Source organism: Seriola dumerili, unplaced genomic scaffold (assembly GCF_002260705.1).
Source record: "Seriola dumerili isolate Sdu_G_001 unplaced genomic scaffold, Sdu_1.0 BDQW01000003.1, whole genome shotgun sequence".
NCBI classification, from domain to species: domain Eukaryota; kingdom Metazoa; phylum Chordata; class Actinopteri; order Carangiformes; family Carangidae; genus Seriola; species Seriola dumerili.
In genome coordinates, this window is record NW_019174258.1 from 6,698,457 (window position 1) to 6,717,924 (window position 19,468).

Sequence of the window (19,468 nt, forward strand, 5' to 3'; positions counted from 1 at the left end):
ATAATTCAAAAACATGGCGCCGTTTCTCTCTGTTTGTTCAGCTGACAGCTTTTTCGGTAATTGATGAATTATGGGAGATTGTGACAAATGAAGGAGTGGATAAATCAGGTTGCTGTTTGGAAATTGACCGATTTTCACTTAACACTTATTTTTTAATGTCCTGTGTTGTAGCTGATAGGAAAGGACTATTCATCATCATCATCTTCAAATTGACTCTCTGCTTCCTGCAGTGCAATTTTTTTCTGCCCTGTCCTTGTCTGTCTTGCAGAACTGCTCATACAAGCAAATCTGCCAATCCAGCAGCAACCTAAGTACAGGCTTACATGGATGTGTGGGTGTGTTGGCTCCTATAAACACTACCTGTCTCAATCTGAAACTCCTCCCTCTGAAAACAACAATCTGATGCTTGTTTTCTTCTCTCTTCCTCCAACTCAGCCAGGCATCATGCTGTAGTTCACATGCACCATCTCAAATTGGCATCGCTCATACCCAAGAACAACCTTTCACATACTTGAGCCATTTAACTTGTTTCTCAAAGCACTAAATGGATTAAATAGGCCCAAGGCTGGTTCCCAGCAGCTGAGTGTTTTGCAAACGACTGATGTGTCTTTTTATTTTTTCTCCCTCACTTTGCTTCACTCCACTCAGCATTCATAATCTAAATTTCATGTATTTTGACATGAGCAGTTAGTGACTGAGATTCTTTCAGCTTGAGAGCATAAGTAGTAGTGTGAGACAACATGCTTTTCAGCTGGTAATACGGTGTAGAAAATCTTATTTAAACGTCACTGACACTGATTGTAACCTATTCATTAAGAATACGGATTTGCATAAACAAGGTCTGCAGCGTCGCTCACATGCTAAACGTTTCGTATATAAACTAGCCTCAATTCAACCCGCTCCATTGATACAAAACATGTAAAGCAGGTCACCCCTTTAAACCCCCATTCTGGCTTGTATAGTCTGTAAGAAAAGGGGGACTGGGGCTGTTTTCTCGAGAGAGGACCCTTGCCTCAACACAACCTTTTTCCTGGAACGGCGTCCCTTTCCTTTTTGTCCTCCTTCCCTCTCCTCTCGCTCCTTCCTTCTGTCCTAATGAGCAGGCTAATCTCTCATGTGTAGTGAGTGGAGGTTTTTGTGGTCGCTGCAGTGGGAGAGTTGTCTGTTTTTCATTATGGCTCTTGTGCAGAGAGGCAGCACAAAGGATCATGGGACCTGAAGCAGTGAGCATTGGTTAGGCATGCGGCATGTATCAGAAACTTCTCAGGCAGGATGTTAGTGTCTTTCTCCAGAGATGTGTTAAGGAGATGATTTGCTTTACTTTATTTTTTTTCTTTCGCTTGGTTCATGCTCATTTGTTTTTTGTTTTTAAAGATCTGAGTTCATGAACTGCACTGAAGCATATCACCCTGCTGTCGCTGTGAATATGGTTCATTTTAAAGTAATGGTTCAGCATATCAATGTATGTATTTGCTGCCTTGAAAAGAGTTTGGTGAGATTAACGGTGCTACACTTGTCTGCCTCTTCATTATAAAGATACAGCCAGCAGCCTGTTAGCTTAGCATAAAGACTGTAAACAGGGGGATACAGCTAGCCTGACCCCATCAGAAGATAACAAAACCCACCTACCAGGCCCCGTAAGGTTCAGTATCTTGTTTAATCCATGGAAAAACCAAAAGCCAAAAATTCTGTATGCAGATTTTGTTGCCTTCAGACAGAACTCGCTAGCCGTTTTCCCATGATTCCAATCTTTATGCTAAGCTAAAATAACCTGCTGCCGGCTGTAGCTTTATATTTATCATACAGATTTGAGAGTGAGTTCAAGCTTCTCGTGTATCACTTGGCAAATAAGCTCAGCAGTATCAGTCCCAGTGTAGTTTAGTTTTATAGCAATTACTGTGGGCACTATGTATTAGAAGGGTTAGATCACCCACACAGTTCTTTCTACACCGATGTAAACTCGCTCAAATTAAAGCTTAGACTTGGCACTTTAATGTACTATCCACGATTTTACTTGAAATTGAATGTGCTGAAGCAGAGAGCCTGCAGAACAAAAAATGTGTAACTGTCCACATGTATAGTCAGTATAGCTTATCCTATGTATTCAGAAATGTGTTTGTAAGTTTTATTAAAATTTTAGATGCATCATAACCTTTGTGAAAGAATTAATCAAGGGAAATGTTTTGATGATCACATCGCATTTGAATCTTTAGATTTACTGTAATTAATTTCTGCTCTTGATATAATATTTGACATAGGGACAGGTGACCTGGAAGAGAAAGAAATTTTATACAACCACTACAAGAGGCCATATATTCGCACAAGCCGCATTTCAAAGCTTCAGGAATTTTTACATGTGAGGTTTGTGTTGTTTGCAGGTTACTGTATGTCCAACAAAGGAAACGTTCAGATGACAAGGCAACGTTTTCAGTCTTATTACTTTCACACAGGCGGCTGGGAGAGAGGCGAATCAAAATGCCCCTTTAAGCTGAGCTACTGAGCATGCCGTGTATGCTCAGTGTACACAGTGTCCTTTCCCGTTAACGTTTGGTTTATGTTGGGAGAATATTGTGCGCTTTCTCTCATGCATGCTAATCCAGTGACCTTGGCAGTGTGTGGATCGCAGTGCAGAAACAGAGGAGGGGCAGCGAGAGGGGGCGTCAGGCCAAATACTCGTGAGGTTTTAGACATGCTCCGATGCCCACCTAAAACCCGGCAAGGACACGCCCACTGATCCTGAAAGAAAAGCGGTCTGTGGCTTCCAGCAGAGGTGGCACTCACAAGTGCCTGCATATAACGCCATAACAGCCGCAACAATGGAGCATAATTACAGCACATCAACTCCGTCTGTTTCAGACGTTTTAATGGCTTCGTTGCCTGCACGCTCCAGAGAATGTACAGAAAAGTTCAGTCTTCGCAGATTTCGATCAGGAACATTTGATTTGAAGAAAATGGCAAGCAGCGAGAAATAATGGTGCAGCTGTTAATTAAGATGGACAGAGAGGAATGTGAGGTTAAAGAGTGTCATTAGGTGTTTTTTGGGATTGCTGTGATGCAGTGTAGATTGGTCCAAAACAAAAATGTTTTTTGCCTTATCACTATTAACGTATTGCAGTGGAAATTTTCATAGTTTTACAGTTGCTGTGACACGCAAAACATCTTCTTATGATGTACTGAATTTGACTCTTCGTAGCATGGTGAAACACTTAGCATTGCTTTGGATTCTCTGGTGATGGCTGCAAATCACACAACAAAGCGTTTTATTTTTATGACACAGAAACAAATACTTTTCATCACATTGCAGTGTCCACTTTGTCGTCAGAAAACATTTATTTCCCCTTAACATTGGGCATTAAAAAGACGTTGAATGAATACACTGCTTTTACCACAGTGCACTTTTTTGCTTGTAGGAGCAGAATCAGTATCTGGCTTCATTGGTATTCTGCACGCACACATTTATTCACACATAAACTTTTTAAATCAGGTTTTTCTGGTTAAACAGAAATGACTCACTCACTGTCACTGTCATACTGTGTAGTATTGTCAACAGAAAAAAACAGCCATCTGCAGCCTTCACTGTTTACACTGTGTGTCTGTAGTTGTAGGGATGTAAACAGTCACACACTCAGCTTATCGTGTTGAAACTGATTCTGTGTGCTGATGAAGAACATAACACGGTGGAACTTTTGGCTCCTCCTGTTGCATCTTATCATGGGAAATTCTCTCATTCGCTAAAAACCAGAAAACTAGTTGCAGTATTTCTCTCGGCTGATGCATTTCAAACAACGGTTGTCGAAGAAGTGTTAATACTTGACGTAAAGCTGGCTACTGTCATGTTTTGATACATTAATTAAAGTGAGTATCCTGATAGGTGACTACATTCAACTATGTGGTCATATAGTTTAGGACATATTTTAAAACTGATAGATATAATGAAATGTTAAACTATATCACAGTCTCATAGCTTTTTTTTTTTTTTAATCTAAAAATAATGCCACACTACAAAAATAAGCACATGCTTATACATTTATTTCATGGCAGCTTTCACATTTGAGTTGAGGCAGAAGTGAAATAGTTAAAAGCAGCCGTCTCATGTATCTTTCATTAAAAGTCAGAACTTTCCTGATTCAGATCCAGTACGTTAATACACTCCACATGCCTCTTGTTCCTACTGGTGGGTTTGAGTGAAAAGAGAGAGTGAGGTGTGTGTCCCTGTGACGCTTGGGTCGACTATATATCACATGCTGAGCTGAAGGATTCAATTAAAGTCTCTTGATTTGACAGAAATCCTGTCTTGTCTGATTTTTTTGTTTCAGTTTTTTTTTAACATGACTTGCTCAGTAACAACAACTGACAGTCTGCTGTGCCTGCAGGTGTAGCGCTCGTAGACGCAGGAGAGGAAGTTTTGTTCTTATCGGTGTGAGTGACACCTGTTGAAAGAGATAGACTTGAATGTTTTTTCTAAACTGTGTCTGGGAAGAATAACCCTTAAGATCCAAAATATGGAGGCTAATGCAGCAGGTGTGGAGATCTTGAACTCACCAGGCTCCTGATAGCAGCATGAGTACAGGAAATAAATATGACAGTGGAACAACAAGAGTAAGAGCTTGTATGCATCCGAATGACAGGTATGTGCGTTTGCGTGCGGGTAAGAAAAACCATTAGCAAGGAGTGTAAACCAATGTGCTTGACCACTTCTTGTCCTCAGTTACTTTGTGGTGGATGAGTAGAGAGCAGGAGACCCGGTGTGACTCCAGCCTGCTCTTCTTATCAAGTGCCTCTCCAGACACACGCACGCACACACGCACGCACGCACACACACACACACACACACACACACACACACACACACACACACACACACACACACACAGTCATACGCAGTGTGGGTTAAGTCTGTATGCTTTTGGTAGCACTTAAGAACCTTCAGCATATGCCAGTCCAGAGTGAGTGCACTTAGTAAACTGCAAGAAGCTCCAGTGGTGTCCTGAAAACCGACGAGTGCAAACCCGAAAAATGGCAGCAGAAATGTATCGAAGTGTGCTTTGGTGGGATTCTAGCTGTAGCAGAAACCATCTGCAAGCATGTGTACGCCAGCTGGATTTGGACCTTTGCAGTGCCAACACAAATGACATTTTTTTTCCTCTTCAAGTCCACTTGGCTGAGCCATATATCATGCTATTCATCAAGCCAGTCTTTCTTGGTGTGCATGTGTTTTTCTGAGTGTATACAGACAGAAGTAAAGACCATAATGAAGAAAACATTTGAAATAGCAGAGGGTGGATTAGGGTATGGAACGTCAGGAGCTGCCCGACGCTTCGTTAGAGTGAAACTCTGAAGATTTCAGTCCTGGTTGAATTTGACTCCAGTTGTTACTGGTGGGAATAGAAAGTGCGTTTTACTGCTACAGCAAACACTCACTGAGCAGCTACTTTGTCAAAAATACTACAGAATAGCAACTAGTGTATCTGTTGAAAAACTGCAGAAAGTTATGGTATGCAGTCAGTGCTAACCTCAGTGACAAACACATTGCATTTCCTGTGAGTGCTTCACGTGAGAAGTAACTTAATACAGCTTTGATGCATGCATGCATTGTCACCTGTGAATGCTATCTGAATCCAGTGTGGGAATGGCGGACCGTGCCATTAATAATGAAAATTAATACATAGAAAGGGCCGGTGCGATAGTGCAGTCGCCTCACAGCAAGAAGGTTCTGTGTTCAGCCGGCCAGGGTCTTTCTGTGTGGAGCTCTCCATGGGTTTACTCCAGGTACTCCAGCTTCCTCCCACAGTCCAAAGACATGCAGGTTAGGTTAACTGGCAACTCTACATTGCCTGTAGCTGTGAATGTGAGCGTGAATGGTTGTTTGTCTCTATACTGTATATCAGCCCTGTGGTAGAAAAAAACGTAAATGGAAAAAAATGGGGTTTGCTCTCATGAAAGTTATGAGGATTATAACTTAGACATTTTGTATTGATATTTTTTTTTCTTTCAGAAGTGAAAAAATGTATTTCTTGAATTATCCTTGCATAACTTCATTTGGTCTTTTTTATTTATTAATTTATTTTAATCATAGTGAGTTTAGTGAATTTACCAACTACATTGGTGGTTAGCCAATCCATTTGCACCTTAAAACAATGTCGCTCCTTCTTGGCTTTAGTTTTGGGCACCAATTCTGCTTGAGTACAAAACGTTCAGTGAGAGGCCTGAATGATTCCAGTGACATCCACTGTCTCTCACCCTCAGAGAGAGAGAGAGAGCGAGAGAGAGTAGGAGTAAGATGGAGAGAGAGGGAGGCTGAAGAGGCATCCCACACATGACAAGCACAGGCACGTCTGTTTTGAATTGTGAGTGAGGAAATTATACCAACTATCTGTCTCTCCCCCTCTCTCTCTCTCTCTCTCTCTGTTCCTCTGTTTGAATAACTCTCTCAGATACCACACAGATTCTTCCTCTGTCTCACCAAGCTATTATCCAGGATTTTGCAAGCTTTCAGCTGTGATAGACCACTGCCCTCGCTCCTCTTCTTTGAGTGTTGGGTAGGTGTATGCCAATCCAGAGTACATCAGGATGACACCTAAGAGCCAATAATTACAGAGCAGAGCATCATGTCTGTGTCAGCACCTTGTTCTCTGCTTTTAGAGATATGCAGTGTTTTCTGCACTGACCTCATCCTCGGTACATGTGCGTGGGGGAGAGGATGTTTTTTTTTTTTTTTTTTTTTTTTCTTCAGAGGGTGAAGGAGGCATTTTTCAGCATTTCAGGCCTTGCACAGTTCACACAGCTGTTTCACATTTCCAACAAATATTCAGTCATTTCATTGTTTTCCATGGTTGCGCTCGTGTGTTTTTGCACATGCAACCACGTGGCACCTTTAAAACCCCCCCTTTTTTTTTTGCTCCATAATCCTCACACACAGCGAACACTGGACTTACACAATGTTAGCCTCTGGTTATTATCTGCAAGGTGCAGCCGTCTCTTAGTGGGATGTGTACACACTCAAATACAAACATAACACACAGCGCGCACGCACACACACGCACACAAAATTGCTGCAAATCCACGCCGTCATTCCCAGTGATTACAAACAACACAACACATGTGGGCCTGATGGCATGACCTTACAGATACTATAGATGTCGCACTCTTTCACAAACTGATTCCAGATGATCCCAGCTTTTATCTACAGGCCAGTAAAGTCAGATTTTCCCTGCCTCACTTTCCCTCTGACTTTGTCTTTTATCAAGTTTTTGGTGAGTCTCCACTTACTGGGCATTCATTTGTAAATTTAAATGAAACAGAATTCATTCATGTAAAGTGACGGTTCAATAAAAACTGAGTTAAAATGGAACGCAAATATGTGAAATCTGTTTTAAAGTTTGCCCCAACTCCTCCAACCAGTCTGCCTCCTCACTCCTGACTGTGCAGACAAACTGTTTCTGTGCTGACTTGGCTGGCGTACAGCACAGCAGCAGAGCAACGAGGCTGCGTTCGGTTGCCAGTATCCACCGACAATGAAATAACCATCACTTTGCCCAAACATCAGGAGGAGCAGTGCCGCGGTGACCTTGAAGTGACTTCTGTCGGCTTCTGTCAGGAGCTCCAGCGCCGCTATCAAGCCCACTGTCAAATCATGTCAAACAGAGAGCCTTGAAGCTGTGCACTGTTGTGTAGCGTCAGCTGGCAGAGGGCAGAGATAGATAGTTGTGTGTGTGTGTGTGTGTGTTTTTTTTTTTTTTTTTTTAAATAAATTTGTGTCTTGCATGTAAGATAAGCAGAGCTCGGTGTGAGATTAATATCAGCTGTGCTACGCGCTCCTCTCCTTTGGGTTGTCTCCACCCGGCTGCAAGCGAACCCCTTTGTCCCCATTGCCCCCTTGCCTTGTGACTTGGCTCATGCTGCTTTAGTAAATCTGGGGCATGTTTACAGTCAGGGCTTTTAGGAGTGTCTTGGCAGGCGTACACCTACCAAGCAGCCAATCAATCGCCCCACCGGTGGAGTACTATTAAACCTTAGAGAGAAAAAAAAAAAAGCTTGATCCTGCTCCATTTTCTCTGAAATATGATGCATGCCAAAGTGCTGGTGTGTATTTTATTTCTCAGTGACAGTATGTCTGCAAGCTGGCACCCTCTGATATCTTGGTTACTTCAGTGGTGAACAAGCACAAACTAAACACACGCAGCTCTGATTTGAATGAGGAGATTCAGAGTAAGTAAATCTTAATTGTTGTCACTTTGCAAATTTGGACGCCTGATCTTCCAGCTCTTTGTTTATACAAAATGTTTTTTTTTGTTTTTTTTTACATGAAAAGAATCATATTAATGTGTCTGCTGCATTACAGCCATTCTTATTTTTGTCTCAATAGCAGTTCAACATTTTCGGAAATGCATTTATTTACTTTCTTGCCCGAGGTTACGTTAGCAGAGCAGCAGCAGCGTGAGTCCTCCGTCACTGTCTACACAGGATGCGTTCAGGCACAGTATCAAATTGTAGGTCACCAACAGGTTGGCAGCGGTTGTATGTGCTACACTATTTGTTGTCTTCCTGTTGCACTGTGCCTAGCAGAAGAAAACCACCTATATTAGAGGTGCAAAGTCCAATATTCAACTCAGTACAGCAGCTTACATCGGCACTGGCATCTACTTTTCAGAAAATGTTATATGATGTGCAAATGGAAGGTGATTCCAACCATCATTGAAATTAATACATGCAGAGGTGGAGATTTTACACCACCTGCAGGTACAGATGAAAGACTTCCCCTCGTGTGTTTCAGTTTTAGTTCAAGATGTTTGTAGCTGTTCGAGTGTGCACAGAATCAGTCTGACTCTCTCACTAAAAAAGCAAACATTTCTGTGATCACAGAGCAGCTGCTCTCTCAAATCCTATGATATGAGTTTTGCTTCTGCCATCTTTACCGCCACTGATTTACAAAAAAAAACCAAAAACAGTGAATGAATACAATGAATACAATCCTGCTGAAATTCAAATTAATAGCTGAGAGGTTATCATCTGACGGAGGAGAAAAGATGTTCAGTGTTTGAATGTTGTTACATTACATGCCCACCGTGTTCTTCCAGTTGAAAACTGTCTTCAAATGATGCATCTTTTGAACTATGGCACTTGACCAAGATTTGGACCAATGGCCAGTTTCCTTTGCAGCTTGCAGACTTTTGTAACCATGGAGAATTGAAGCAAATGTACTCAGTTCAAATCTCAGGCTGAAATTCAACAAACCTGTAGTACTAACTAATTCAGCACGTTAGCGCCGACAATAAAGCGGCCATATTGACGGTAGGTGTGATTTGATGAGCATTAGCAGAGGTTGAGGGCTCGGCTTGGTGACAGCCAGCTGATTAAACAGCAGGGTGATGAATGGACTTGGCACCTGGCTGTGAAATGGCCTGCAGTTGCTGCCGCTCTTGCCGGATGCTCGGCATTCTGCTGCAAGGATGTCAAAACGCACAAGTGACCTGCTGCATCTAGAGATAGTGCCAAAAAAAAAAAAAAAAAAAATCATCTCTGAAGTTCCAGCCTCTCTAGATGAAAAAAGAGCGAGAAAACCTCGAGTGTCTTCTTGAAATCTCTGCAGCTTGACACAGCGCTGACGTTTGTTACTGCTTGACCTTCTGCTCTTATCAAAAATCCATCTCAGAGTGCTTTGAAAATAATATTTTTTTCCCCCTGTCTGCATGTTTCTTCATAGGTCAACATCTCAATCCAATCTTCCTGGTTACCACAACTCCCACTCCGTACTCGACCTCACCCCCCCCCCACCCCCACCCCCACCCCCAACTCACCCACTCCACCCTCCTGCTAAGTAGCCCTGGACTGCTCTCCGAGTAAAAGTTTCATGAGTTTGCTCTCCTCTGCTCGTTACTCCATTGTCTGTCTAACAGGATGTCACTGTGATTTATGTCAGAGAGTTTTAATATGCTGAGGGAAGGCTGTTTTTGGTTCCAGTGAATAGCCAAAACCCAGGGGAGCCGTGACAGTCAAGCTATGATATGTCCCCCTGTTGAGCGGTGAGATGGCACTCCTTTGTCTGCCAACTGCAGGGTCCACTGGGACTGAGTATAGCTCTCTTTAAGAGCATTTAGGACATTTTTAACAGACTTAATATACCTTGAAATAAAACCAGCTCTCCTCCACGTCGGAAAACTTGTATTTCTTCCTGTCCTGAGCGAACCTAAGGATGACAATAGGAAGTCTTTTTCTATTTCGTATTCCCTCCCCTGATTTTAATGACAGGCCCCTCTCTTCATTGACTCCAGATGTCACAACGTTTTGAACAGAATGAGGGCTGTTGATCTGGAAAGGGCTTAAGATTTGATTTTGGACAAGATGTAGCTTGTGCAGCTGGCTTTCACTCCCATAAGGGGAAGACAATCATCTGCCAAAGTGCCTTGAGTGTTGGATGAACCATTTGTTTGCAAGCATATTGAAAAGTTTAAGTAGTGGGTTGTAAACATTTATTGCAGTTTACTGGCTCCATTTGCATTATAGCCCAATGCACCACCTGGAGTGTTGGATATAAACGTACTGCTGGTGTCTTTTTCTTACTATCAGAAGTGTATACGTTCACTTTGCTGGTTGTACATGGGGGGGGGGGCTGTAAATGGTTTAACTGCAGCAAATATTAGTGTTTACGACCCCAGATACGAGCCTGTAATCTTATTTGGACAAGCAAATGGAGTCCATGACCCCCAACGTTTTGGCTTGGGTAGCACATCAAGTGTGTTTAATATGTTTGGAATGGGAGGCAATAGATAAACATTTACAAAGATGGCCAAAAACTGCAAAGTATGAAGTACGTAAGCAGTGGATTCACAAATATTTCATTGCATATGTCCTGTGTCTTTGGAGTCTAGGAGATTCTTAGTCTTGTTTAGATATCAAGCGATAACATCCATTTTCTAGTACTTCTTGGACCTTGTATTGGCTTTTATATTTGGTTTTTCTAAGCAGTTTATCGGGTAGTAAGTCAAACCTAAAAAGTGACCAGCTGTCAGACCTCATGCTGCTTACAAAAACTGGCTCCAAAAATCAATTCAGACCTCTTCAAAACTTCAGAGATCAGAGACGCAAAAAACTGCTGCTGATGCCACTGTACAGGACCCCGAGTTGTTTGCGATGCAGAGGGGAAATGCTATAAAAAGAGCAATGTGTACATTGAATCTGTACTTCATCAGAGGAACTATTTGAGGCTGCAGGGAATGGAGCGATGTGGGAAAAAGTAACTCATTTGACTTATGGCCCACTGCTAAAGAGATCCATTTGAAGAGGGCTGGCGAGCAGCAGACTAAAGGAGATTTAGATTGGTGTTGAATAGAAGAGGCTTTTACCCTGCTGCCAGTGCTGAGCAGAGCAAAGACAAAGCTGGCCAGCACAGGAAAGTGTGGACGTGGCTCATTGGCATACGTATGACATGTTCTCATGGAGCCTACAGTAGCTGCTGGCTGCCACTGTGGGATAAACGGGGAGGACAGTCGCCTCCAGGATTCAGAAATGACAGCATGCTCAATGAGAGTTTTCCACTTTGTATCATAAATCGATGTGACTGAAGCTCAGCTGTATGTGTTGTGATGTAGTTGGACGTAATGTCATGTCTGTCCACTTGTTCTTGTTTCGTGCTTGATTTGTGGCGCGCTGTGTTTTCCAGATCTTCTTGGAGAACTGGGAATAGCAAAGCGGGAGCTACAGTGATGTAAAGGCAATACACCACCAGCTGTTTATTTCAGTGAACTAACTCGCATTTGCAGTTTTTAAAAGAAAAATTGGGTTAAACTTGTTGGTTACACCTACGTAAAATCCAATGCTAGCACTAATACGACTGATTCAGCTAATTGAAAAGGTTACATACACTGTTCGCTTGTGTCTGATTTCACTCGTTAACAAATCTGTCCAGAAAAAGCAGCTAATTGAGGCAATTTAAATGATGTGAGTGCGAGGCTAACAGTGGATCTAAGCATCTTGGAATAAAGCGCAAACACAAAGTCAGAATAACAGTTTCTGTTCTTCCCTCTGTGTGAATGCAGACGAACCCCCGACTCCAGCATACATACACAGATGTACACATCTGACTTGTCTTAATCCCACATCCTTTACATCACTCCTGACATCGTGTTAACTCTCCTGATTGGCTGATTAGCCCAACAAATCAGATCCACAGAAGGCCACATAAGCTAATGTCAGTTTCAATCCATTCTGTGCTTTGGCCAACAAAACACTTCTCGGTAGATGTCTCCTCTCATTTGCACAACCACTGTGCCTTTTTTTTTTTTTTCAGGCTTCTGCATTTGAGAAAACTGAGAAACCAAGTCATGCCACTAACTAGATTAAGTTTCTTTTTAGTGGTAGCATTTTTTAGCATGAATGCTTATTTCCTGGTTGAGATGAACGATATCAATGTAGCAGAAACACTGTGAAATGGATTTCCCATCTGAGCAAGATGGAAAAGGAGATTAAGTGTGTGACTAAATTACGTTAGCTTTCAGTGTGTAGCATTAGCATTTTTAGCATGAAGTTAGTTTCTTGTTAAATATGAAAAACAACTCATATGGTTTTCTAACATGCGATGTTGGTGTTTAATCCCTTGTTAAGTATTCTGTCTCTTCTAACAGTAAATATTTTATATCCTGAGAATGAGGTGAAACGTTAATGTTTTTGGATCTCTTACACCTTTGGCACACATTTAAAACCCTTGTACTGTGAAAGGAAATCATTAATACTTTTCCTCCGTGAGAAAGGCAAAAGCTCTACACACAATTTAACAGTATTTTGAGTGTCGTAATTTGGGAGCTTTTTATGTGCTTGTGAGCACATTTTAATGTGTGTTCTTGTACGTTGAGCGTCAGGAAATGTTCTGTACCAGTCTGCTCCTTTCTGTTCTGTCCTGCTACGTGATGATAATCTTCTCTCTGTGTTTATTTTCCTGCTGTTTTCCAGATGCAAAGGAGAGGTCGGCCAAGAGATTCTCAGTGGACGGCGTCTTTAATTACACCTCTTTGCTGCTGAGCCAGGAGGACGACATGCTGTACGTCGGAGCCAGGGAGGCACTATTTGCCCTCAGCCTCTCGGACATCAGCAAGACCAAGCTGCAGAAGAACGTGAGCATGTCGAAAGAGTCCAAATTGCAATGAGCGTTTGCTTAGAAATGTGCAGGACTGGACTGGATAATGTACTCTCACTACAAACATGGTTGCAACTGGCATTTTGAGACTAGTTTAAGCACTTGAACACACTTTGAACTGACAATGTGTTTCGGTTTTGAGTATAATTCTTGTTAAATGTAAAATACAAAAATGGCTTACTTGTTTTCTTATTTTGTTTGTGCATCAAAATAAGCTGTTATTTTTGTTTTGCTCCACATAATTCACACCTGTTTTTTTGTGTACATTTTGATCTTAAAGAAATGGTCTTCTTGAAGGGCAGTAGAATCAGCACGGTTCCCTGAGTTTCACATGACTTATTCAGGGTTTCTTTTTCATCTTCAGCTGACGTGGGGCACTCCTGCTGGAAAGAGAGAGGAGTGCAGCTTCAAAGGGAAGAACCTAGAGGTGAGTGGCATCTTTTACTGCTCCGCTAACATACCAAAATAATGAAAATACCCAGGAAAAATAGTTCTGTAATGATGATATCGAAAGCATGGATTTTCTTGTCCAGGGTCCTTTCCTTGTAGTCTTCTCTGACTGACTGTGAGAGGAGAGAATGAGCATAGAGTTTTATGTTGACAAACCTCTCCACCAGTTACAAATAGATTCATCAAGTGTGCAGGCTCGCCGGGGAATTGCTCTTTTTTTGTGCACTGCTTCTTTCTCTGTCTGTCTGTTACCTTGTTGTCATGCCAGCTGTTGTATCCCTGGGCGACAAGCCTCGGTAATCTGTGTTCTGCAGTGTACAACTCTGGTCTGTGTATTACAGAAAGCTCACCAGGCAACTGCTGTGTGATGCTGGGAGGTTTTCCCAACAGTTTGAGAGAGTGGGAATATTTCTCTTTTTTTCTGTCCAATACTTTCTGAAGTAAAAAGATTTACTTATGACTGGAGTTTTTCATTAAAAGATTTTAAGGAGCTCTTAAGAAAGAAAAACACATTCACTTGTGAGAAATTCTTATGGATTCATAGATCTCTCTCTCTCTCTCTCTCTCTCTCTCTCTCTCTCTCCCCGTTTCTTCCCCATCCAGACTGATTGCTTCAATTACATCAAAATTCTTCTGCGGCTGAATAGCACTCATCTCTATGTGTGTGGCACCTATGCTTTCAGTCCTATCTGCGCCTACATCGTAAGTAATGACCTCTCACTCTGCCTTTTGTTCACTTCTTAGAGTTGATTTTACTCCTGCCATTTAAAAAAGAAGCCTTGAATTTTTTTTTAATACATATAGGTTTTATATATGTCTCTCCCCTCCTCTCACCAGGACAGTTTTGAATTTTGATATATTTTTAGGTGTTCTTTAGGAATCAGGCTCTTTTATCCACCATGTCAGTATTGGATCTGTTGTTATCCAAGCGTAACCAAATCCTGCTGAGGCACTTTAGCCAGACAAGTCAACAGGGGGTACATGAGCTGTGTGGTTTCCAGTGAGAGGGAAGCAGTGGATCTGTTTATCTAGCAGAGGAGTACATCTGGAGCGATGGTAACCGGCAGCAGGATGACATTGATTTCAGTGATAGGGGGGCAATCGAGCTCGGCGACAGCTCAGCTCTTAAAGGGGGGCATTAAACTCTCCTCTTTGACGTCAGAGGGAAAGAAAAACACGGGACGTCTCAGACTGAAGATGACTTGGCAGGACTTTAGGCCCTGAACTGGGATTCCAAGCAAATCTGAGCTCGGTTGGTCTGGATGAACACTCATCATGTTGATAGAGTCCAGACCTCTGTGTGTGTGTGTGTGTGTGTGTGTGTGTGTGTGTGTGTGTGTGTGTGTGTGTGTGTGTCATGCATAATATTAACATTATTTATTTTTAAAGCTTTTTCAAAACAGTGGCACTGGGTTTTATGCCAAAAGGATACACTAAACAATCAAAATGACAGACATAAATTAAAATAAGCTCCGACTAAAACAACATCTTATCAAGATGAATCATGGGAAGGTTTCCCAGGCGATGGACTTTATACTCTCCTGTTTGATTTCATTATTAGTAATTGAAACAAGGAAGAATTACTATTACTGCAAATTGCCCACATATATTTTGTCATGTCCGTCTTTATACAATACTCATATTCCCATATATACATACATACATTACATACTTACAGCTTTTTTTAGTCATTGTAGCTGTTCTCCCTGTTCATACTGACTGCAAAGAGATCCCTTTACAAGCTATTTTAATGTAAGTGGTGGGAAAAATACAAAAATATCAAAAGCTGAAGCTGATATGAAGTTTTTCAGAGTTATACAAATATGTTCTTTTTAGTGCCAAAATTGCAGTTCAGCAAGGAAACACTGTATGTCACTAATATGCATCAAGCTGCCATAATATTGGGTCCTTAACTTCAAATTGAAACCATTGGTTGATTAGTCAAACAAAAGAAATTAATATTTTGTTAATGAAGTGATCATCAATAAATCAAGTCAAGTATCAAGCAAAATTGCTGGACATTTGCAGGTGCCACATTCTCAGACGTGAGAATATGTTGCGCCTCTCTGTTTTTATATGTTAGTAAATTGAATTTCTTTGGATTTTTTTCACTCTATGTCAAACAAAAACAAACAGTACAAAGGTGTCACCCACACTTGCCATAATGCGACACAAGATTGTCTTTTGTTCCCTCCCTTCCTGCCTGGTAGATGCCGAACATCTTTCCAACTCCCTGCCCAGTCTTTGTAAAGCAGACTTAAAATGCCCAACCCCGAGATTATGCAAGTGATTTTACTTTGAGGTATTTTCTCAGATTTGACAAATGCCTCCAGAGCCAGAGAGACATTATAAATAACTGTTTTCATAGACTCAGTACTGACCTACATACTTACTGTAGTTTGACCTGGCGTGTATACGCTTTAGCAAACAATACATCGACAAGCCATACGTACCCAGAATTACCTAAAGTATGTTCTATGGTCTGTTAATTGACACCAAAGTGTAGTTTTTATTATTAGTGAAGTCCTGTTACGAAACACTCATTTTTACCTGCATAAACCATAAAGTCTGCCAGTAAAGAGACCCTATGGTCCCCTAAGGATAAGGTTGTCCTTTAGTTTTATTTATTGTGAACAAATGCCATGGAAAGACGAAAACCAACAGTGTGTAGTTTTGAGTAAATGTTACTTTTTTTAGCAAGGGATTAATACACATTAGCTGACATTTATTAAAACAGGATAGTGTATGACTGACTTACAAGAAACTATTGAAGGTAATGAAGGAATTCATCAGCCAGTGAAATGATGTGGCTCACTGATGTGCAAAACAATGGAGCGATATGGCACAGAGGAATAAAATATGAGGCTTTGGCTGCTTTTTTTAGTTGATCAGTTCGTTGTTGGTTTTGGTCTTTTCATATGATTTGCTATAAGTTTTCATCTTCTCACTATAGAAATAACATGGTTGCCTATAGAGACTGTATACTATGGTTTATTCATCAGACAGAGTTACTGTATGTGTAAAATCACCAACCTCTCAAAATGTCAGTGCACTCCGTGCATTATAATGGAGAGTATGAACTCGAAGTCACTGATTTCATTGGACTGTGTCTGAGGGATATTTGCTGCTTGTGTCTCCAGAACACGTCAACATTCACACTAGAGAGAGATGACGTGGGCGAGGTTGTGATGGAAGATGGGCGCAGTCGCTGCCCCTTTAATCCGGAGTACAAATCCACCGCCATCATTGTTGGTATGTAATCAAATACAGCTTTTGTTTTCCTTTTGTCACTTTAAAAGAAAAAAGAAAAAAAGAAAAAAAAAGAAGGTATTATTATGACTAGCTTCCTTCTGGGGAGAGATGCTGAAAACCGGCTCAGCTGTTTCTGAACTTCTTTGATGCTTCCTTCATCTTTGATTCAGTAATGAGTCATGATGTGCCTGCTAATGTTGTTTGTCCACATCAGACTGTCTGATAAGTAGCTGGACACCAACAGACACTGTTTGTTTTCAACTTCTTTAACAAGCAATTAGTAAATAATTGAGCTGAATATGAGTGAAGGAAATGATTTGTATAACCCCTCTCTCGCACTGTTCTTTTACGGTGCTAACGGCTCACTCTGAGCTATTACTGACTTCATCTCTAACAGTTAAAAAGACACGATTTCTTTGTAAATTATAATGTTTAATTAATGACACATCAAGTTCATCGATTCAAATCCTGCTATCTTTGTCTTTCCCTTTGTTTTCTTCCAGATGGTGAATTGTACACTGGTACTGTCAGCAACTTCCAAGGGAATGAACCAGTCATTTACAAGAGTTTGGGTCAGGGAACTGCACTGAAGACAGAAAACTCTTTAAAATGGCTCCAAGGTAAACCCCATTTACCCCATCAGATGGCAGACTGTGTTTTTTTTTTTTCCCTTCTACACATCTTCCATTATGTACCCAACAGAGCAGATAAGCTCCAAAAAATAGCGATCATTAGCAAGACACAGTCGCTAATGCATGCAGGCCGAGAGCAGAGACAAGCGCTCTTAGATTGCGTGAGCTCGGTCCTATCAGTCGCCGCACATGCACATCAAAACAGCCTCAGCCGGCTGCCACTGGTTTCGCCGGAGTAAGCCGCACTTTGCGCACAATTAAGACCTCTCTTGTCTTTTGATCTCTAGGTAATTCATGCAGAGTGCTCCTGATGAGACATCTGAGTACAATTATACAGAGGATGCTGTTTCCTCTACTCTTCCAGGATCGCATGACACAGCTCTCCTGTGTAGACTCTGACAAATTCTTTCCAAATTCTGCTCAATGATACATTGAACAAAAGCAGTAAAGCTGTTGAAAGAAATAGTTCCCTCGCATTGATAATAAAGGTGGAACATGTTTCCTTTTATGTTTTTCTATTTTTGACAGATCCAGTCTTTGTCGGGTCAGCTTACATCGAGGAGAGCCAGCCAATCGGCAACCCCGTGGGTGACGACGACAAGATTTACTTCTTCTTCAGCGAGGCAGGAAAGGAATTTGACTTCTTTGACAACACCATTGTGTCGAGGATTGCTCGCGTGTGTAAGGTAAGTCACCTGGGATTGGGGTGAGGTCATTTTGCCATGCAAAAGTAAGAGGCACAGCAGGGCTCAAGCTTCCTCTCCTTAATCCTGATACAATTACCCCAAAACAAGACGGGACACTCCCATGTCAAAGCACGTCTCGTAACATTTACCTGCACGTCATGCCTGTGTGGATGCAATGGGAATGTGTCTCTAGTACATTAAAGCCTTTTCTGTTTGACTGTACAAACATGTTTTCAAGAGATTTGGTTTCTCCTTGCCTGAATCATCCTCCCTCCCTTTCCTCTGCAATGTCATCTCCCCCTCTCCCTCACAATGTCTGCTGCACTCGTCCATCCCTCCAGCTCTTTGCCTTTCTCTACCAGCGCTTTGAGCTTTGCAGGCATTATTAGTATTCAAGGGTGCTTCGCAGCAATATGAAATGCGTTCCTCTACATGGCGGGTTTTTGTTGCAGGCAAAGCATGCAAACCGTATCAACTGCAGAATGTGCCTCGAATCATTTAAACTGTTGACACCCTGCCACCCCCCCCCCCCCACCCCACCCCCACCCCTCTAGAGTTTAGTTTGGTTGATCACCCTGAATAATCAGCCGCAGACTTTATCCTTTTCCACCTGTCATCAGATCAATTAAACGGCTGTGAAGCTGCCTGATATACATGCACTCAGCATCCCTCGCTGACTTATGCCTCTTGTTCATGGAGGCAGTAATGTGAGTAATCGTGGGGACAGCATGTAATCTTAAGTGACAGCTTAATGACTTAGTCCTGCTAGGCTCTGGCTCTCGGTGCTGTGACACCTCTCACAGCCGGCGGAGTACTTCCTGGGTTCTATATATGGCAATCATTGACAGAAAGGCCCCCAGACTGTGGCAACTTGCTGCAGATGAACTGTGCAACAGAGACAGAAGAATGGCTTTCGTTGCTCTGTAAAGCGCCTTTATTTCACTGGAATGCAGCAGCCCTCTTTTTCATCTTTTCAGTTGCCGTTCTGTGGCAGTACAGTAGTTATTCTCCAGTTTACTGCTTAAATGGTTAAGATTACTGCTTATTAAGATGATGTGTAGGAATTCCACCTACTGCCCAATTTCAAGTAAAAGAAAAAAGGATCCTAATATTTTCTCTAATTATTGTCTGTTCCACAAAATCCCTCGTCCTCCCCCCATCAGTTTATGAGTGAGCAAATGATGACATAAAGATCTGGGGCTGGTTTCATAAAGACTAAGTCTTGGATCTACTAATAGTCCAACCGTAGAGAGACGTGGGACTCATTTTTTCAAATTAAAAAAACAAGTCTAAACAAGCAAACGCATCAAGCTGCACAG

At 41.8% G+C, this 19,468-nt stretch overlaps 1 protein-coding gene across 1 annotated transcript in view; it reads left to right on the top strand.

Annotated features, from left to right (window-relative positions):
- The window catches only part of LOC111218442 (semaphorin-4B-like), a 46,965-nt gene that overhangs the window by 15,012 nt on the left and 12,485 nt on the right, over positions 1-19,468 (top strand). Inside the window, exons 3-8 of the mRNA XM_022740754.1 lie at positions 12,946-13,106; positions 13,494-13,556; positions 14,183-14,281; positions 16,720-16,831; positions 17,335-17,451; positions 17,992-18,149. Coding sequence (XP_022596475.1) covers positions 12,946-13,106; positions 13,494-13,556; positions 14,183-14,281; positions 16,720-16,831; positions 17,335-17,451; positions 17,992-18,149 — 710 coding nt within the window. The remainder of the gene's footprint in view (positions 1-12,945; positions 13,107-13,493; positions 13,557-14,182; positions 14,282-16,719; positions 16,832-17,334; positions 17,452-17,991; positions 18,150-19,468) is intronic.